Source organism: Pyrgilauda ruficollis, unplaced genomic scaffold (assembly GCF_017590135.1).
Source record: "Pyrgilauda ruficollis isolate IOZ18807 unplaced genomic scaffold, ASM1759013v1 scaffold115, whole genome shotgun sequence".
Lineage (NCBI taxonomy): Eukaryota > Metazoa > Chordata > Aves > Passeriformes > Passeridae > Pyrgilauda > Pyrgilauda ruficollis.
The window spans coordinates 468,744-489,305 of NW_024509766.1; the positions used below are offsets into that span (position 1 = coordinate 468,744).

General features: G+C 53.6%; 3 protein-coding genes across 13 annotated transcripts in view; 2 read left to right on the forward strand and 1 right to left on the reverse strand.

Moving 5' to 3' along the window:
- Nucleotides 1-652: 652 nt before the first annotated feature.
- Nucleotides 653-4,911, forward strand: PEX11G (peroxisomal biogenesis factor 11 gamma). 4 transcript variants are annotated; one of them, XM_041482586.1, is made up of 6 exons: nt 653-1,139; nt 1,721-1,897; nt 1,984-2,162; nt 2,310-2,360; nt 3,267-3,410; nt 3,975-4,911. In XM_041482586.1, coding segments are annotated over exons 1-6 (618 nt in total). In that variant the 5' UTR covers nt 653-1,073; the 3' UTR covers nt 3,976-4,911. The 4 variants fall into 4 exon arrangements, with proteins under 4 accessions (XP_041338520.1, XP_041338530.1, XP_041338503.1 ...); XM_041482569.1 differs by having other exon boundaries at nt 672-1,139; nt 3,267-4,472; XM_041482577.1 differs by having other exon boundaries at nt 682-1,139; nt 3,270-4,469.
- A 1,221-nt stretch (nt 4,912-6,132) lies between these two features.
- On the forward strand, nt 6,133-10,302 carry LOC121361302 (ectoderm-neural cortex protein 1-like). 6 transcript variants are annotated; one of them, XM_041481876.1, is made up of 3 exons: nt 6,133-6,208; nt 7,059-8,863; nt 9,772-10,302. In XM_041481876.1, the coding sequence occupies exon 2, from the start codon at nt 7,074-7,076 to the stop codon at nt 8,841-8,843; it is 1,770 nt and encodes a 589-aa protein (XP_041337810.1). In that variant the 5' UTR covers nt 6,133-6,208; nt 7,059-7,073; the 3' UTR covers nt 8,844-8,863; nt 9,772-10,302. The 6 variants fall into 6 exon arrangements, with proteins under 6 accessions (XP_041337810.1, XP_041337792.1, XP_041337801.1 ...); XM_041481858.1 differs by having other exon boundaries at nt 6,141-6,220; XM_041481867.1 differs by having other exon boundaries at nt 6,145-6,220; nt 7,064-8,863.
- A 4,963-nt stretch (nt 10,303-15,265) lies between these two features.
- The window catches only part of ARHGEF18 (Rho/Rac guanine nucleotide exchange factor 18), a 30,993-nt gene continuing 25,696 nt past the window's right edge, over nt 15,266-20,562 (reverse strand). For all 3 annotated transcript variants that reach the window (XM_041480740.1, XM_041480731.1, XM_041480721.1), the window contains 2 exons: nt 20,256-20,378; nt 15,266-20,163 (listed from right to left, as the gene is read on the reverse strand). In XM_041480740.1, coding sequence (XP_041336674.1) covers nt 20,003-20,163; nt 20,256-20,378 — 284 coding nt within the window. In that variant the 3' untranslated portion in view covers nt 15,266-20,002. The remainder of the gene's footprint in view (nt 20,164-20,255; nt 20,379-20,562) is intronic.

Genomic DNA, 20,562 nt, shown 5'->3' on the forward strand with positions numbered 1-20,562 from the left:
TGACACCAGTGAGGTGAGTCACGAGACTGTGGGACAAGGATGTGCATCAGGTGGGAAAACTGCAGCATCTGAGGATACAGCAAGTGCAGAACAACCAGGATCACTGAATATCTCAAGTGGGAAGGGACCCACAAGGATCTCAAGTCCAGCAGCAAAAGCTTGGCTGGGAGTGGCTCTGCTTTGTGCTATGAACCTGTTCCATGAAATCAGATTGATTTATTCAAAGGATGATTTAATCAAAAGGTTCTCCCCAGGGAATGTCCCGGCCCCAAGGCTGCCAGAGCTCCAGGAGCTCTCAGGGATGCTCAGGGTGGAGTTGTTGGGCTGGCTGGGCAGGGACAGGGGCTGGGCTGAGCATCCCTGAGGGATCCAGCTCAGGGTATTCTGGGATTCTGTGATACTCGGCTATAAAAAGGCAAAATATCCCAGTAGTTCTTAGAGCTTTCATTAGCAGCAGTGTGAGTGTGACTCTGTGCCCAGCCTCTGGAGCCACCGGAGCCCAGAGAAGCGGGTGGGATCCATGTGCTGAGTACAGGTGTAGGAGGATGGAGAGAGCCCCATTTCTGTCTCCACACGGAATGTTCCCGTCCCAGCACTCAGCCGGGGGCTGGGAGGTCCCTACAGGAGGCACAGGGGAAGATCTCCTGTCTCCAGCTGATGTGGAGATCTGTGTGCATGTGAACTCAGGACCGTCGGGGCACAACGAGGGCCGCCGTCCGCAAGGGTCTCTACAAGATGGGTTTCCCAGATTTCTCGGAACCAACCCGGCCCGGCCCAGCATCACCACAGAGGCGGGGCCGGCCTGGAACCCCAGAACGGGGAAACTGGGGGTGAGAAAAGGGCGGACGGAGGATTCGCTGGAGGGGTGCGGAGGCCGTGAGGGGCACGGAGAGCAGGACCCGGCCCTGGTCGGGCACCATCCCCGGCCGGGCACCATTCCCGGCCGGGCACCATCCCCGGGCAGGGTCCGGCTGGGCCGCGGGGCAGCCAGGCCGCGTTGCCATGGCGACGGCTCCGCCTCCTTCCCGGCGTGCCCCGCGTCCGCACGTGACTTCACACCCGGAAGTGTTGCCATGGCGGCGGGCGCGCTCTGGGGGCTCGTGGCCGCGCTGGAGACGCACCGGGGCCGCGACCGGGCGGTGAGTGAGGGGCGAGCCCACCGGTACCGGGCGGGGAGTGAGGGGCGAGCCCGCCGGTACCGGGCGGGGAGTGAGGGGCGAGCCCGCTGGTACCGAGTGGGGAATGGAGAGGGGGTCTGAGCCCTCCGGTACCGGGCGGTGAGGGAGGGCTCTGAGCCCTCCGGTACCGGGCGGTGAGTGAGGGCTCTGAGCCCTCCGGTACCGGGCGGTGAGCGAGGGGTTTGAGCCTTCCAGTAGCGGGCTCGGTGAGTGGGCTCTGAGCTCTCCGGTACCGGGCGGTGAACGACGGGACCCGACTCTGCTGCAGCGACCCGCCGTTAAGGGGAAGGGAGCACCTGAGCGATTCGTAAGTGCTCGGTGGTGGAAAGGAACGACAAAAGGCGGAGGGGGCACAAACAATCCAAGTTTGACCGGTAAATGACGGGATGGAAACGGGGAGTGCCGGAGCACAGCGCAGTGGGGGTGGGTAAAGGGAAGAGAATTTGAAGAGGTGAATTAAAGAAAGGAGAAGAGAACGAAAGAAGGAGAAAAAGAGAGCACAAGGCTCAGCAGGGCTGGCTGAGCGGGCCGTGCCCCCGCAGCTCCGGGCGCTGTCCTACGGCTGCCAGCTGGCGGGGGCAGCGCTGCCCGGCCCCGGGGGGCTGCCCGGGGGGCTCCTGGCCGCCTCTGCCCAGCTCAGCTCCTGCCGCACCGCCCTGCGCCTCTTCGACGACCTGGCCATGCTCCGGCACAGCTGCAGCTACGGGCTGGGCCCCGAGGTGAGCGCGGCCCCGGGGCTCCCGGGCGGCCCCCCCGGCCCCGCCGCCGCCGTGCCCCATGCGCCGCTCTGTGCCGCTCCCCGCAGGGCGAGGACGCGCTGGTGAGGGGGCTCTCGGTGCTCTGCAACGCGGCCAACCAGCTCTACTACCCCTGCGAGCACCTGGCGTGGGCCGCGGATGTCGGCATCGTCCGCGCCGCCTCCCAGAAGTGGTGGACGCGGAGCACGGCGCTGTGGGGCTGTGCCCTGCTCCTGGGCATCCTGCGGTACGGTGGGCACGGTCCTGCCCTGGCACCGGGCTGTGACACAGCTGGGGGAGGTGCTTTTCCTCGCTGGAGCTGTTAGTGCAAGAGGAAAAAAAAAGAAACTCCTCCTGTTTGGTGCTGTAGGAGAAATAACTCTGTGCTTTTCAGATCCCTGAGGATCTTGTTCCAGTTAAGAAGAAAATTGAGTCAGCACAAGTGGTATGATTTCCCTCTGTGGCTGTAGAGCTGATCGTGCAATGCCAGAGTGGTTTGGGTTGGGAGGGACCCCAAAGCCCATCCAGTGCCACCCCTGCCATGGCAGGGACACCTCCCACTGTCCCAGGCTGCTCCCAGCCCTGTCCAGCCTGGCCTTGGGCACTGCCAGGGATCCAGGGGCAGCGACAGCTGCTCTGGGAATTCATCCCAGCCCCTCCCCACCCTCCCAGGGAACAATTCCTGCCCAAGATCCCATCCAGCCCTGCCCTCTGGCAGTGGAAGCCACTCCCTGTGTCCTGTCCTTCCATGCCCTTTTCCAAAGTCCTTCTCCATCCCTCCTGTAACTCACCCACACCTGCCAGTTCTCATCTGCAGCCATCCCAGCTCTGAGGACATGCTGGACTAATGTGGGAAATGGATTTGTAGGGAATTCTCAGAGTCTGACAGAAGGCTCACACAGTGTGCATCTGTGTGCAAAGCTTGAGATAAGAAATGCTGATTTAGAAATGCCATGGAATGGGACAGACGTTGTTGAGAGAGAAATGGAACTGGAAACAAGTTTCAGAGGATGGTTTTGTAAATAAGATTAGATACTTTGGAGAAATAGAACAATGAAAGATGCATTGTGGTAGGACCCTCGAGGGGTAATTTTAGATGATTGGCTTTGAGGCATTTACAGCATGGTGTGGCAAAGGCTGATAGGCCAAGAAACACTTACAGTGCATTGTAATTAGGAAATAGTTAATTTCTGATTGTGGTGGTGTGAATTACAACGTCTGTATTGTCTCACCCTTCACATGAGACTGAAAATGGAATAAAAGTTGTTAAAACACCTCTCAGTTACCCCATCTCTGGGTCAGAAAAGGGATTAATCTGACAGACTGTCACTGACATCTCCTTTTCTTCCAGCAGCACTTCACCTCAGAGGCAGCAGCAGCTGAGAGCCCAGGTGAAGGCTGAGCTTCTGAGCATCCTCATGGACACAGCAGATCTCTCCAACGCAATCCACTGGCTGCCCCCAGGATTCCTCTGGGCAGGAAGGTTCCCTCCATGGTTAGTAGGACTCCTGGGGACCATCTCCTCCCTGATTGGAATCTACCAGGCATCAAGAGGAAAAAATTCTGAAGCTGCTTAAGCCAAAACTGAGCTTCACAAGCCCAGTTTTCACATGGTAAAAGTGCCTTTAGTGAGGCAGGGTTGGTGATTTCCTGGGTTGATGATTGTCCTTCCAGATATCCCACAATCAGGACTGGAATCCAGATTCCTGTTGCAGAGTGGATTGTTTGCAGCTGTAATTTTTATCACTCTTAATCAGAGAAATAATTCAGGTGAATCCTCTGAAAATCAAGGATCTCCTACAATGGGTAAAACTGAGGGGGAAAGAGTTGCTTCCATCGGTCCCAAAAGACAAATGCAACCTGCCAGTGCTTTCTGCCACTTAAAGGAGCACAGTGGCCACGGTTCTGTCACAGAGAACTGGTGAGGGATGAATCCTGGGAGCTCACACTCGGAGCCAGGATGGGACCCCTGTCCTGGGAGTTCTGCAGGTGTTTGGGCTCAGACAGGAGCCAGCAGGGCTGTTGTTTGGTGCTGTTTGTGACCGTTTTGTTTCCTTAGAGGTGAGAGGGGCAGGAAATTGCCGCTGGAAGCAGCGTGGACCTTCCTAGCCTGCCTTGCCCGTTTAAGGAGAAATGTTGGAAGTGGAGACTTCCCCCAGAGCTGAGGCTCCGGCTGTGCCTTTGTGGAATGCCACCGGGTGGAGCTCTTCCACCAGGCTCTGGCAGCCGCCGACCTTTTTTTTATTTAAAAAAAAAAAAAGGCAGGAAATTTATTAATCACCTTTCAAAGGAGCAATCAAACCGATGCCGAGGTGGGGTTTGCAGTTACAGTTCTGGGCGTTGCCAATAATAAACGACACAAATGTTTCAAAGGTGGCCTTGAGTGATCATTCCTCCTGATAACAGGGAGAAGTTCTTTATCTTTGGTTCTGGAAAGCTCCAAAGCATTAGTGCTGTGTGAGCTGCAGCTCCACATGTGTCCCCAGCCTTCCTCCTGCTGCAGAAATTCCCAGCCCCTGCCTGACTGCATGGAAATGCATCCTTTGAAAAGAGTTCTGCTTGCTCTGCGTGTCCCTGCCCCCAGCACGGCACATGCTGCACTTCCAGGAGCTTTGACCTTGCTTTGTGGGCTTGTTTTTGGCCTGGCAGGGGGAGCTGTGTCCTGCCTGTGTTCAAAGAGCAGTGAGGCCTGGATACTCTTTATCCTTTGCCCTGTCCTTGGTGTTTATCTGGACCTTCACCCTGCAGTGTCCCTGAGCTGTGCTGGGGAATTGCTGCCACACTGACAGGATTTGGTGCAACTCAGGGCTTACAGAAGAGACTCTTGTTGATTCTCTCCTTTCCTCAGCCCTGTGCCTGAGCAGGGGGAGCACCCAGGTCCTCTGGCTGTTGCCTGCTCCTGTCACCCACTGTGGTGGCTCCTGCTGCAGTTTAGTGGTTTTTAATAATAAATCAGATTTCTTTTGTGTTCTTAACCCCATTGAATCATTCCTCCAGGACTCACTGTACTGCTCAGCACAGGACAATACTATTAGGTATTCATATACTATAGTATTAATACTAATGCTATACAGGACAATTGTAGCTCTGCCAATTAAAAAAAAAAAACAAAAACAAAACCAAAAAAACTTTGCATAACCTCTGATGCCAAATAATTAAACCACTTAACCATGCATTAATTTTAATGTAGAGAAAGGACACTGTAAACTGCTCTAAGTGCATTTGCTTCATCAACTCCTCAACAAATAACCTTATTTTGCAGCTGGTAAAGCTGGAACGTGCAGAGATAAATCAAAATTGGGTAATTCAGAATTTCTGGAATTTGTATTTTTGTCTTGAGGTGGTTTTGATCCCTGCTGACACACAGTGTTTAAACACCTGTGCTGGCTGCTGCTGCCTCTCCAGGGCAGCACTCGCTCATTTTTAGCACAAGACCTTATGCAGGCAGACCCGATCCTCACAAAACTTAGTAGTTTTCTTCTTTTTTTCTGATGTGGCCTCTGCGAGAGGGCGACAGTCCCTTCCCTTGGCCAGGAAAGCAGCCTGCCCCGCTGCTGGTGGTGCCGATGGTGGGCCGGGCTCCACAGCTCTGAGCAGGGCTGGTTCGCTCGGCCGTGCCCTGCCTTTGTCAGCAGCCGGGATCCAAAGGCCGCGGGCAGGCGCTGCCGGTCCCAGCGCGGCTGCCCCGTTTATGGCCCTTTATGGCGGGGTGACTCCGTCCGCAAGGCTCGGGAGCCTCAGATCCGCCGTCCCGGCCCCGTGGCGCGGCTGGGCCCGGGCCGTGCCGCGATGCTGGGCCCGGGGGACACGGTGGGACAGCGGGGGACAGCGGTGGGACAGCGGGGACCCCGCGCACGTGGGGAGGGGACACGGCCACGCTGCCCGCGGGCAGGGCGGGGTGAACGAGCGGAGCATGCGCACGGCTGGCCCCGCCTGCCATTCACACAGATCCGCCGTCCCGGCCCCGTGGCGCGGCTGGGCCCGGGCCGTGCCGCGATGCTGGGCCCGGGGGACACGGTGGGACACGGTGGGACACCGGGGGACAGCGGGGACCCCGCGCACGTGGGGAGGGGACACGGCCACGCTGCCCGCGGGCAGGGCGGGGTGAACGAGCGGAGCATGCGCACGGCTGGCCCCGCCTGCCATTCACAAAGGCAGAGTACAGCGCGCCGCGGCCGCTGATTGGCTGCGGGGCGGGAGGGGGCGGGGCCGACCCGGGGCGGCCACGCGGCGGCGGCGGAGGGGCGGCGGCAGAGCCGGAGCGGAGCGGGACCGGGCGGGACCGGGAACCGGGTACGGAACCGGGTATGGGAACCGAGTGTGGGATAGCGGGGACCGGGCGGGACCGGGAACCGGGTATGGGAACCGGGTATGGGATAGCGGGGACCGGGCGGGACCGGGAACCGGGTACGGCACTGGGTACGGGATAGCGGGGACCGGGCGGGACCGGGCACGGAACCCCGTACGGAACTGGGAACGGAAACTGCGTACGGGATAGCGGGGACCGGCTACGGAACCGGCTACGGCACCGGGTACGGCACCGGGTACGGGATAGCGCGGACTGTGTGGGGCCGGGTACGGCACCGGGTGTGGAACCAGGTGCGGAACTGGATACGGGACCGGGTACGGGGTAGCAGGGACAGTGGGGGACCGAGTACAGAACCGGGTGCGGGACCGAGTACGAAACCGGGTGCGGGATAACGGGGACCGTGCGGACCGGGTACGAGATAGGGGGAACCGTGCAGGACAGCTGGACCAGGTGTGGGACCGCGGGGCCGGGTGCAGAATAACCGAGTCAGGCGCGGGACAGCGGAGCGGGTGGGGGACCCCTGAGCTGGGTGCGGGACCGCGGGGCGGGCTGGGCACGGGCATCACCGGGAGCGCACATCTCCCCCTCCCCGGCACTGCGTGAGGCCCGGCGGAGTCGTGCGCTGCACGGGTCCGGGAGCTCCCGGTGCCCCGTTTCGGTAGGTGCCCCGCAGCTGACCGGTGCTCCCGGTGCCCCGTTTCGGGACGGCCCCACCGCGCTCCCGTTACCGGCCGGTGCCGCGTTCCTCTCCGCGGCCGCCGTCCCGCCGCAGCCCCGGCCGTGGCGGGCCCGGGACCGCGCTGCCCGTGCTGACTCGCCGGTTTTGCCTCGCAGAGCAGCCTCAGCACTATGTCCGTCAGCAGCCACGAGAACCGGAAATCCCGCTCGAGCTCCGGCTCCATGAACATCCACCTCTTCCACAAACCGGGCCACGCCGACAGCCTCCTCACCCAGCTGAACCTGCTCCGCCAGCAGAACCTCTTCACCGACGTGGTGCTGCGGGCGGGGAACCAGAGCTTCCCCTGCCACCGCGCCGTCCTGGCCGCCTGCAGCCGCTACTTCAACGCCATGTTCAGCGGGGGCCTGAAGGAGAGCAGAGATGGCGAGGTCAACTTCCGTGACTCGCTGCACCCCGAGGTGCTGGAGCTGCTGCTGGACTACGCTTACTCAGCCCGGGTGCTGATCAACGAGGAGAACGCCGAGTCCCTGCTGGAGGCCGGGGACATGCTGCAGTTCCAGGATATCCGGGATGCTTCGGCTGACTTTCTGGAGAAGAATCTCTACCCTGGGAATTGCCTGAACATGCTGCTGCTGTCCGATGCCCACTGCTGCGAGCGGCTGCTGGAGCTGTCCTGGAGGATGGCCTTGGCCAACTTCACCTCGATCTGCAAGACTGAAGATTTCCTCCGGCTGCCCAAAGACAAGCTGCTGGAGCTGGTGGAGAGCGAGGAGCTGGAGGTGGAGGATGAGACTCTGGTCTACGAAGCCGTTATAGGCTGGATCCGCTACGATTTGCCCCGACGCCACGAAGTTCTGCCCGAGCTGCTGCGCTCCGTCCGCCTGGCCCTGCTGCCCGAGTCCTACCTGCGGAAGCAGGTGGCCTGTGAGAAGCTGGTGACCAGCCACAAGCTGGGGGAGGAGATCGTGGCCGACGCCGTGCGCTGCAAAATGAAGATCCTGCAGAACGACGGCCTGGTGACGGGGTGCTGCGCCCGGCCCCGCAAGGTCAGCCAGGCCCTGCTGCTGCTCGGGGGCCAGACCTTCATGTGCGACAAGATTTACATGCTGGACCGTAAAACCAGCGAGATCATCCCTCGTGCCGACATCCCCAGCCCCCGCAAGGAGTGCAGCGCCTGCGCCATCGGCTGCAAGGTCTACATCACCGGCGGCAAGGGCTCTGAGAACGGCGCTTCCAGGGACGTCTGGGTGTACGACACCCTCCACGACGAGTGGGCCAAAGCTGCTCCCATGCTGGTGGCGCGGTTTGGCCACGGCTCCGCCGAGCTGGACCACTGCCTGTACGTGGTGGGGGGTCACACGGCCATGAGCGGGGCCTTCCCGGCCTCTCCCTCCGTGTCCCTCAAGCAGGTGGAACACTACGACCCTCAGCTGGACAAGTGGTCGCTGGTGGCTCCTCTCCGGGAAGGCGTGAGCAACGCCGCCGTGGTGGGAGCCAAGATGAAGCTGTTTGTTTTCGGGGGCACCAGCGCCAACCAGAACAAGCTGCCCAAGGTGCAGTGCTTCGACCCCTGCCAGAACCGCTGGACGGTGCCCGCCAGCTGCCCCCAGCCCTGGCGCTACACGGCCGCCGCCGTGGTGGGCAGCCACGTCATCGTCATCGGCGGGGACACGGAGTTCTCCGCCAGCTCCGCTTACCGCTTCCACAGCGACACCTTCCAGTGGTCCAAGTTTGGGGATGTCACGGCCAAGTGCATCAGCTGCCGCGCTGTCACCTCAGGGAACAGGCTCTACGTGGTGGGGGGCTACTGCGGGGCTCAGCGCTGCAAAACCCTGGACTGCTACGACCCCTCGTCCGACAGCTGGAGCAGCGTCACCACGGTGCCCTACTCCCTCATCCCCACCGCCTTCGTCAGCACCTGGAAGTACCTGTCGGCCTGAGCGTGGCAGGGACCTGGAAGGTAAATAGTTGTGGGTCAATTCTGTATCAGGTTAAAACTTGAGGGGCAGATGCACGTGGCTCTGGAGTGGAGTTGTCCTAAAGAACAGCCTTGTGTGAGTATCAGCTCCAAAAGTTCCAGGCTGGTGGTGTGGGATCTAAAAGCCCTGCAGGAGAGAGGAGGTCTCTCTAGGTGCTGAAACGCTGCAGGGAGAAGATCAGTATAAATAACAAGACTCTTAACCTGGCATCTTGGCCCGTGCAAAGATTTTGGGGAATGCTGTGTGCAGGGATTGGGTGTCGTGCCTGGGTCGGGAGGCTGGAGGAGCCGCTGTTTTTGCAGGCAGGCTGTCTGCAGGAGCTGGGACAGACCCCGTGGTGCCACCGGGTCCGGCTGCTGCTTTTAGCACAGCCTCCTCCTCCTGGTGCCACGCTTAATCTGCCAGTGGCACCCAAATGTCTTGTGGGACGCCAGGGCTGTGAGCTGGTGCCAGAACAAGATTATAGCTGGGATTTGGTCCCAGAATGGTGGGTAATTGCATTTATAAGACAAGCCTTGTCTATGTATAAACACAGGGTTTCTCTGCTTCTAATTATTCCCTGGTGTCCCTTTCATGCCATTGCTTTTCTGCTACACAGAGATTGACTTTCAACATTTGCAACTGGAATTAAATCTTTCTAAAGGCTTTTGGCAGAAACTATGCCAGTGAATCACAGACCCTGCCGGGTTTTCCTTTTCTCCTTGCAAGAGTCGTGCTGTCTAAATAAAATTATTTATTGTAATAAAATATCCAGTGATACCTTTAGAAAATTCCTGGCTGTAGAGGGAAATCAGCAAGCATTGCTGGGATTTCTCTGGGATTTGAGGCCTGAGGAGAGGGGTTGGGATTGCTGTGCCCTGGTCTCACAATACTCTGCTCTGCACCACAGGTTTCACACCTGATTTTGCCAAGTGCCTCCCTTGACTGAGGATCCAGATGGAACACACGGGCAGCAGGAGCACCTCCTCCCACCTGGCAGCTCTGTGAGCTGGGTGCCATCAGCACCAGCAGGGCTCAAGGCAACTGGGTTTGGTTTTGAAATTGCTTCTGCAAATCCATCCCCTTGGTCAGGCCAGGGAGGGGACAGGCACGGAGGGACCTCCTTGGACTGACAGCTTGTGCTGTCCCTTGAGACAGCAAAAGGTTTCCAAGTGTTCTCCTAACTTGTGTGATATCAGAGCAGGAACCAGAGGGATTATTTTGGTTTCAGTGATGCTAGAAAGGAGAAAGGACACTCCTGACCAGCTGCAGGATTGCACTGCTGGGACTTGCAGCACCCAAGCAGTAGCCTGGAGTGTCAGAACATGTGACAGTACTTTGCCCAAGGGCTGGTTCTGCACGTTTATTTCTTTTTTATACAGCAGTTTTGTGTGTTTATTACTCAGCCTGGAGCTGCTTCAATAAATCTGAATAAAATCCACCGTGTCCCTTGCCTGTTCTGTGTGCTTAAGGTGCAGGTTTTCCCAGCCCACACTTGAGACCATATTTAGTAGAACAGTGAGGAGCATTCCCTGCTGCAGTCCAAATCAAGGGCTCAGCTCTTCCTGTGTCTTTGTAACTTGGGACTGAGCTCAGATCTCACACTGCCTTCTAGCTTTGAAGGAGACACAAATCTCTTCAAAACTTCAAAGATTAAGGTATTCTCTGCCATTTTCCTGGTCACTCTCCACAGAGTGGGGTTTCCTCACTATCCAAAAGAATGGGAGAAGGTGCTGCCCCTTCTGTCCCAAAGGAAGGGCTGTGTGCTCCAGGCCGTGCTCCAGGTGAGGGGAGGCAGTGCCTGGGAAAGAAAAGCTCTGTTAAGGGGAGGAGGTGAGACAGGAACCAGCATGGTCAGAGGAAACAGGCACCAAAGGTACAACCAACTGTCTCACCACAGAAGCATGGTTTGGGTGTGATCCATTATTTCAGAATTAAATAAATCAATGTCACAACTCTTCCGAGCTGCTTGCACAGGCAAGAGCTGGCAGGATGGGGAGGAAGGGAGCTGCCCTGCTGCTGGGGGCTGGAGCAGATGCATCAGCTTCATTTTCACCCCCTTTTCTGATTATTTTGCCATTTTCAGCCCCCAGGCTGGGCCTTTTTTCACACACCCTTGTTGTGCCTCCCCTCCATTGCTGGCTGAGCCCAACGGGAGCTGTCAGGCTGCAGGGAGAGGAGCCCACAGCCCACCTGGAGCACACAGGCAGCAGCAGGGAGACAGACTCCTTTTGATGAGAAAAGGCTGTTAAGATATGGGATCCAACCATCCAGCAGCTCCCAGCCTGGCTGTGCCTTGCAAGAAGGGAAAATCACAGCACAGGACTCTGCTGGGACCAGCAGCTGTCGGGAAGTGTCTCCAGCCCTGTTATCCAGCCAGGAGCTGCCTCACCTTTGTTACATCTCCAGCTACTCCTGAGGGCTGGACAGAGTCCGACCGTGCTCAGGGAGCCGGAGGAGCGGAGGTTTCATTCACGGCCGTTTGAGCAGCAGCAGCTGTTTTGTTTGTGCTGCCAAGCAATAAACGCTGGCTCCGCGCCACATCCGCCTCCCGCTCCGGGGATGGAGCAGCTTCCAGCAGCACGGATCCGTCTGCCTGGGCGTTATCTGAGCCAGGCTCGGGTGTTCTGAGCTGGGGGAGCGAGCCCCAGCTCTGCTGCTGCTGTTGCCTCCTTCAATCCAGCCCCCTCTCAGGGGAAACCGGCGCTCCAAGCACAGCTGGGCTGGGATGCTCCGCGGTGCCTCTGCGGGCAGCAAAGGCAGAACAAAGCCAGCCCGGGCTGCATGGCTTCGGTTCATCCTCCTTCACCTGGCACACAGCCCCGTCCTGTCCCTCCAGCTCCACCTCCTCCTGGCAGGAACCAGCCCCCAGCTCCCGGAGTACCCTGGGGAAAACCAGGGAGCTTCACTGGTGTGTGCTGAGCCGTCCCAACAGACCAGTTTTCCCAGTTTGACATTTCCATGCCTGGATCCACTCACTGCTTCAGTGCCAGGGCCAGTAGGTTCAGGCCGGCTAAGCTGTAGGTGAATTTGGTTTAGAGGTGAATTTGGTTGCTGGGTAGAAATCCTTGTGAATTAATGGAATTCATTTAGAATCTCAGCATCCCTCAAAGGTGATGCTGACCTCTCCTAGCCCAGACCCCCACTTTGTGTCTGCACCTCCAGCTGCTGGAGTTAGACCCCAGCCCAGAGTCACATCTGAAAGATGTGATGCCACATGGGCAATACTGGCTCAAAGGCAAAACAATCCAAGTGTGATATCACTGTCCCATGGGATGTTCTTCTTCTCACACAAAGCTTAGAAGCCACCACAGCCAGAGAAGCTTGGGATCAGGCTGACCCACCTCCCTCCTGGCCACAAGACAGACAGGGCTGGTTTTAAGGGAATTGCTGCTTGGGTTTGTAGGTGCCTCTTGCTCAGCAGCTCCTGCTGCCAGAGCACCAAGACAGCATTGTGGATTTTCTCCCTTCCAAGCACAGCAGTGGCTCAGAAATTCCCCTTTGTGGTTAAGATGGGATATGGATCATGAAAATGTTCTGCAGCATACCCACCTCACATCTAGAAAGGAACTGTTACAATTACAATTACTGATAATTCATGGCAGCCAAGGAAAAACAAAGTTGTAATTACACACAGTGTGACTTTGTTAATGATTTCCAATATTCCAGAAGGGAAAAGGGACATTGCACACCTGAAATTCCCTGGCAGATCTGCATTTCATGTGTAGTCATCTGGGATGGCTTCAGGTCTAGCAAGACACTGTGTTCCACACAGAGAAATGAATCAGCTGCTGCTCTGACACGGGAGAGGCACATCCACAGTGCTGCCAGCAAGGAGTTTTCATGGTCCTGTGCACAGGGAATCATGGAATGGTTTGGGTTGGAAGGGACCTCAAAGCCCATCCAGTGCCACCCCTGCCATGGCAGGGACACCTCCCACTGTCCCAGGCTGCTCCAAGCCCTGTCCAGCTTGGCCTTGGGCACTGCCAGGGATCCAGGGGCAGCCACAGCTGCTCTGGGCACCCTGTGCCAGGGCCTGCCCACCCTGCCAGGGAACAATTCCTGCCCAATATCCCATCTAACCTTGCCCTTCTTCAGCTTAAAGCCATTCCCTGTGTCCTGGCACTCCAGGCCCTTGTGCAAAGTCAAGGAGCCCCAGACAAGGTGATGCTGCCCTGTCCGAGCTTCCAGTGCCTGTGACAGTCCCAGAGCTGAGGACCCTGTGTCGCATGCTCCAGCCCTGCCAGCTCCAGGAGGGTTTGGCTTTTACCCTCTGCCAGATCCCACGGACACAGCAGCAGCAAACAATGCAGGACAGGCCCCCCATCCCTCATCTGCTGAGCCTTGGGCTGGCCCCATCGCTGGGATGAGAAATGAAACCGGATTTGAGTCACAGGGCTGAGGAAAGGGAAAGGCAGCAAGCAGCACATTCCCACTGCTGGAGCACACTGTGGAGCCAATATCCTTTGTGCATGTTTGTCCTCGAGCATCTGGCTCACAGATGAATCTCAGATGCACGTATGGGAACCATCAGCCTTGTCTCACCCACATGAAAGAGGGAAGTTTAGCATAAAGCTGGTCATTGCCGATGGCCTCGGCTGATTCATCCACAGAAAGAATGTGGTTTGGGTTTCGGGTTAATTAGCTACAGATTGGAGAGGGAGACAAGGCAGGGCGGAGCTGCTGGAATATCGGTGTGAGCAAGGCAGCAGCTCTGAAGGCACCGCCAGTGTGTCCTGAAGTCACACCCTGCCTGAAATCACACCCTCCGTGTCTCTCACAGGAGTGACAGCGTTATCAGTGCCACTGCCAGGCGAGGTGTTTGCAATCCCCAAGGAATGTCTGCCCTGCTGTTGTGGCAAAAACTGAACATAGTAACACCTACACACCTTTGAACATGGATGGCTGCAGCAGCACCGAACTTCTAACACATGCAAATTCTGCCCAGGATTTAAACTTGCCTCTGCTGAGCTCTGGGCTGCTGCAGCTGGGCAGTTCCCAGTGGGAATCTGTGCTACAGGGATCCCTCCAGGCCATGTTAACCCTGGATCTCCCTGATCCAGGCTCCTCTTTTCTTCCTGGAAACAATTCCTACAGGTCTGACATGGAAACAGCTGCACAAGAGCTCAGTGCAGCTCCTCTTAGCTTCTCTCTTAGACGCTCACTCCCTGCTGTCCCCCCACAAAACCACTTTGATTCCACTTCTTGCTGCCAAAAAGTATTTAGAAATGGACATGGAGTGGCTGGCCTTGCTGTGGTGACACAGACACGAGGTCTGGAAGCACAGAGGCAGTGACTGATCTCCAGTGGGCACTGTGGCTCAGCTCCCAGCAGCTCCACAGATGGAAGAAATATTTTCCTAAAAAGAGCACAAGCAAAATCTTCCACACACACTCACTTTGAGACGTCATTCTGTCACATGACAGCCTGTTAGCTCCCATAAAGACCAAATTTTAAACACTGGTCTGTCTAGAAGTCTTTGATTATTTATGTATGTGGAAAAGTAGAAAAAATTTTGTTTTTCCAGTGGAGTTCCAGTTTGCGTCACAACCCAGATGTCACATGCACTTCAGAGGCTGACAAATGCTGGCTTGTTTTACTGACTCCTGCACACAAAGGCCCAGGGACCCCGAAAGCTGCTTTGATAAGCCCCAAAGGCAGTGACAGGCAGACCACAGGGCTGGCACTGCCACCAACCCTGGCTCAGGGCTTTCCTCAGCCCTGGCTGCAGCGCAGGATTCCGATGGTAAACCCCTCCCTCCTCCTTGAGAGCACCAATCCAAGGCCCGGCTCTCCCACTGTCTCCTTGGTTTTGCATCTGTTCTCCTCTCTAGAAACGATTGGAGGTTACAGCTCTTGGATTTGCTTGCCAGCTGTGCCACCAGTGGGGATTTCACCAGGAAACTCAGCCTGCTGCAGCGCTGGGAAGAGCAGCCCCAGCCAGAGGCTATGGGATGGTGCTGGCAGCAAGGGCTGCCAAACTGGCACGAGCACTAGGGAGAAAGTTTCTATTTTTGTTATCCTTGTTCCAAGTGGGAACCGATACTGCCTGGGACAGAGCCAGGCATGTCTCAGGCTGGCACCATGCAAAGCACCTCCACGCTAATGTAAGCAACTTAACCAAGCTCTCTCTCTCTCTCTCACCAGCAGAGTTCAGATGTTTGGGAGCAGCTGATCTTTCCCTCAGGTGTTCACCTCAGTGCCAAGGGCTGCAGCTATTTGCATTCTGCACTGAACACCTTTTATGCTTCGTCCTCTCCTTTGGAAATGGTCACGGTTTTGTTCCTGTGGCACATTATTTCTGTCCAGGGTAGAAAATGAGAAGCACGTGAGAAGTGGCAGCTGCTTTGATCTTCATTCAAATAGAAAACAATAAATAATTATATAGATATAAAGGCAGACAGTTTTTAAATGTTCTTTTTTTTATTGCTAGAAGTTGGTTTCAGTCCTATTGCAGCTCTGAAATCCTTCAGTGGAGAAACATTGCAATCATTGTAAAAATCATCATTTGGTGTGCTAAGATCATGTTTACAATTAATTAAGAGTGCACAATTCAACAGAATATTAACATTTAACCATCAACTTTACAAATAAAATAAAGACTACAAAGATGTTGCTACTGCAGTATCAACAGTAAAGGAAATATTTACAATGTTTACACCCTAACGAAAAAACAAAACCAAACTCTTCCCCAACAAAATGGTCAATTTAACCATGGACCATGATTATTTATTAAATCTTTACAGTGCAAGGTGGGCCTAGAAACCAGACCTAAGACTAAAGAGTGTCAAGAGAGTTCACAGCTCTGAGTGAGATGCACGCAGTAATGCCAACAGGATCTACACCCATGAGAGATCTCCTTCCGGCTACAGACAGAAATGGAATTTGAAATCAACTTTCCTAAAGTGCTCCAATTTCTTTCAGTACAAAAATATAAAAAACTGATTTATAAACATGGCACAAATGTTATGAACCAGAGCTCACACATGCTGTTTGAAGAGGAACGTGCTGATGGAGGATGATGAAGTCGCCAGTGGTTACGGAGATGTTGGGTCTGGTCTCGAAGAGAGAGCAGGGGAAAGGCTTTGCTTTGCCTACAGCACTTGTGTAACCTGGCATGCAGATCTGTTTCCTGGTAAATGTGAGAACTGCTGGGGAAGACAACAAAATCTCCAAACTCCCTTGCATGGGGGGCACAACACACAGGGACTCCACTGAGCAGCACCGGGGAGCCTCAGCTCCCATTCCGCAGAGTTAGAAGTAAAATGAAATAAGTATTTTTAACCCTTTCCTAGTTTAAGTTTCAACTCTCATTGTAAATGCAAATGACAAACACCAAGCTCCATGTATGCAGAATCATCTGACCACTACTCAGAAAGACAAAACTGCCTGCAAATTATTTAGAATGACTCCTAGCTGTGCAGGAAGGCGAGTACCTGGATGAGCAAGCGTCTCTAGGAACACCAATTCTTCTGCCTCACGCTGGGGGATGATCAGCAATCTCAATTCGTGGGACATGCCACAGCTACAATCCACAGACAGCACAGTTAAAAACTAGGGAAGCATCCACAACACACACAGGGCAGCTGTGCTCAGCACTAGTGGCCATGGAGGCATCCTCAGCCTGGAACACGGAACCTCCACGTTCCAGATGGGAAGAGGAAGAGGAAGCCTCCTTAACACCAGAGTTCAAATTGAAATCAGAACCATAGAAACAGCCTCTACATTGCAACATCACAATATTGAAGGACAAACATGCTGATAATTTTAAGGCTGTGACACCAAGCAAACAGGGCGGCAGTTCAAAGCTCGTGCTGGCATTTCCTCCACACCCCAGCTCAGAAAGAAGCCAAAAGGCACCTGGGAGGCACAGAATTTTGAACTGTCTAATCCTCAGAAATCACTTAAAAGGAAAGTTTTAGCTGAAGTGATCAAAAAGTCCAATAGGAAGGATGTAGCTCAGAATCAATAGCAGGTTACTTAGCCCAGGACACAGCAGTACTTTGCAAACTAATTCACCTAGAAGAGAATTTTTCTAGGAAGAAGACTTGAGTGAAGAGTCCAAAACCAGTTCACTCAACTGGAGTGATTTGTTAACAATTTCACAGATTCAGTTTTGCACAAGTGAAGAGACCCATGATTCATTTAAAGAAAGTCATATTCATTAAAAGAAAGTAATTCAGTTGCTTCCCTCAGCCTTCCATGGATGCCCTGCCCACACTGGCAGCAATGAGGTATCACAGCACCTGCTAATTCCAAAACCTTCTCCAGGCTGACCCAAGTGACAGAAGACACCATCTCTGCTCAGGGTGCACACAGGTTTCATAAAGGCAGCTGCAGCCACGTGCACTGAGGACAGAGAATGATTTCTAAGGTCTCAGCTACAGATTGAAGACCCATATTCCAAGGAGCTTTTGGAGTTTGAGCCAACAGCCTGGCCTGTCACAGGCCTGGGTCCATTTGTTAACAGACAAACAGTCCAAAAGTTAACAGACTTATTTCAAGCACTGCTGACAAGAAGTATTCAAAAAGTTAATGTTAAAGATAAAATATTAAAATAAATAGGGCCTCACTGCAGACTTTATTTTTGCACATGTCACTGTTCTATATTCAAATTTGTCCATTGCACAGAATAAGAAAGCAGCCCATGAGCTGCTCCAGCCCTTCCAACACTCCCTCCCATACTTCTGGACAGGCACAAAATAAACCTAAATAAATGTTTCCAAAATTTGCTTCCAAGCACCCAAACTGACATCCCTTTTTGGCTGAGGTGATTTACTCCACTGATGCAACTTAGCTTTGGGCTAAAACTCCTAAAAACCTGGTAATTTAAGGCAGTGGGGGCATTGAGTTTTCATTAGGAGTGGCCCAAACCACAGCATGAAGGAGAGAACATCCTGTGCATTCCTGCTGCTTCCCTGTGTGCTTCCAGGGGAAATTACAGGGAGCCAGAGTCTGCACATCAGCCAGTGGAAAAATCAGTGCCAGTCCTACAGAGCTGCTGGATCCCACACTGCTGCATGGATCAGGAGTTACACTGATTTTAAGAATTCCCCTCCATTCCAAACTAACTTTCTGGAATGCAAAAACTGAATATGGAGTGGAACTCTGTTCTAATCACCAAAGATAACAACACCACCAAATCACCAGTGGAGCAGTCCCACTCTGTTTCCTGCTGACAAGCACTCCAGGTTCTGCAATGCTGCTGATTTACCAAGCAGTCCTTTGGTACTACAGCCAAGTGTGTCCAGTTTCACTTGCTGGGGGCTGGGGGAGCATCTCCAGTCTGTAATGAGCCATTCAGTTTGGAGTTTCCTCTCTCTGAACTCAGTGCCACTGCCTCAGGTTTGTACCAGCACCACTCAGCTAAAAAAAAGATCCTTAAATCCAAGAACTGTTGCAGCAGGAGTGCTTGTCCCTAAGACCTAGTCAGTATTTTGTAGCTTATCTTTCCCCTTTCTTCAATTTCTTATCTGAAGGCAATAACCCAAATTATCATCACTTGAATATATAAACTGCTGTTGTTTTCTGCTGAAAATTGATAAAGTTTTTCGCACTGTAACTACCGAAATAATTTTAAAACTCTCAAGCAAAGAGAAGTTATGGCCTTAAAGACATCACTAACATCACACAGGGCCTAATCACAGGGACAGCTCAGTGATTTCAGGAGACTGGCAAACACCACTGGATCCCTTGCCATGAGACTGGATGGAGAACTGACCAGGCCTTCCATCCACTGCTGCTAAAATCACTTTAAATCAGTTAAAGATATTAAAAAAAGCTATTATCAATCATGTCCTGAAAGGTATTAATCCAAAATTTTAAGCTTTGAGATCCTGATTCCTTTAATTCTGTAACAATACCCCTAAACCATCTCTCCTGTGCATCATTATCTGACCAGTCACATTCAACACACAACAGAACACACATCCTTGGGTGAGGGTGGGAAAAGAATCTGGGACACAGAGTGAAAAACACAACACAAAATGACTGTGCAAATTATTACAAAGGGAAATAATGCCTTTTTGAGCAGAACACTTAATGTCACCACCATTCCATGATCAAGAACTGACCCATTTCACAAGAGGTATCAAAGCTGGTTTAGCTGAAAGCAGCTAAACACAGGTTTAGCTAAGAGTATTTTTTTATTATAATTATTTTTAATTCTAAAACCAAACAGTTCTTATTCCCTTCATTCCTAACACGATGCTGCAGAGAAGTCTCTGCAGCAACAGCAGCTTTGATATCTTCTGGTACTGGGAGTAAAGTCCCAACAAATTAACAGACAAACAAAGGATGCAGAAAACAGGATTAAACAAGACAATAAATTACTGCATTCAAATGCTTCTGAGATATCTTCAGCAAAGAACAAAATCCAAGTCTCCAAGTTCATTCTGAACCAACTCAGGAGTTTGCCTGGGAACCTGTACTGCTGTCCCCAACAGGGAGACAGGGTCCCAGTGACGCTGGTGGCCAATGAAATGTGCATTAGTCCAACTCTTCATCATCACTGTGAATTCTCACACATCCAACCCTTCTCCTCCACAAACAGGTGGAGCTCCTGCCTCTTGAAGACGCTGTCAGAAGCTCACCTTACCTTCTCTTCCACTGTACCTGGCCACGGGGCTTGTACCACTGGGTTCACAGTGCCTGGCACACCTGGCTGGGAGGGGACTGGCTTGCTGTCACCTGGTTACCAACACACAACCCATTACTGACCTGGACCTGGGAAAACAGATTTAAAAATTTGCAGCCATTTTGGGGCCTACTACTAAAATTTTTTACATAAAAATCTGGGTGGTTCAACATCACCGATAACAATTTACAAGATGGTGCCCATGAACAGTTACATTCTCCAAAAAGAGCACATTACAATAAATGTCAGAATTTTAACATGCTCTGAATTCATATAGCCATGCCATGTGTCAACACACTGGAGAATTTAAAAGCAAATTGTTACTACTGTGCCCTCATTCTGAGCTGCTGGCAGAGAAGCCAACAAAGTAATCCTGGTCTGGTCCTTGCTTGTAGTAACTGGGCAGGGATCAGAAGACATCCATGCTGGATCTCCATCACCATGCACACTGGGGCCTGAGTTCTTGAAACAGTGTGTCAGGTGATGCATCTTCAAATGCAAACAATTAGAAGAAAATGACATCTTCTTTGCTGGTATCATCTTGCACATTCAACAGATTGGGCTGAGAGGGCACCAGGGGCTGAACCTGAACGTTATTGGGCTTGAAGAGGGTCGCTGAGGCAGATGAAAGTGCTTCTGGCTGAGCATCTGTAGGGCCATACAGTTCTAGGGGAAAAAAAATGGAAGAAGACACATTCATGACACTGCAGAGAGAGCCTGAGGCACTTCCATAGACAGGCAAGTTGGCCAAGGCATACCTGGCTGGAATGCAGCAGTCTGGCTGCTTGGGAGGGATGGGCTTGCTGACCTCCTGCCTCTCAGGACAGCCTCCTCTCGTCCAGCAAGCCTGGGGGGAAGCAGCTGCTTCTGATCAACAGAGGCTGAAGAAAATATTTCATAAATTAGTATTTGAGGTGAGCAGCACTTCACAAATGTCACTGCTTCATGCTGGGGCCACTGTACTGATACCTTTACACACCCAAGAAAGCTGCAAAACCACAAAGAGCTGGTCCTGCTTAAATTTCCTCTTCAGCTGTTTAAACTATGAACACTTTTCTTTGAGAC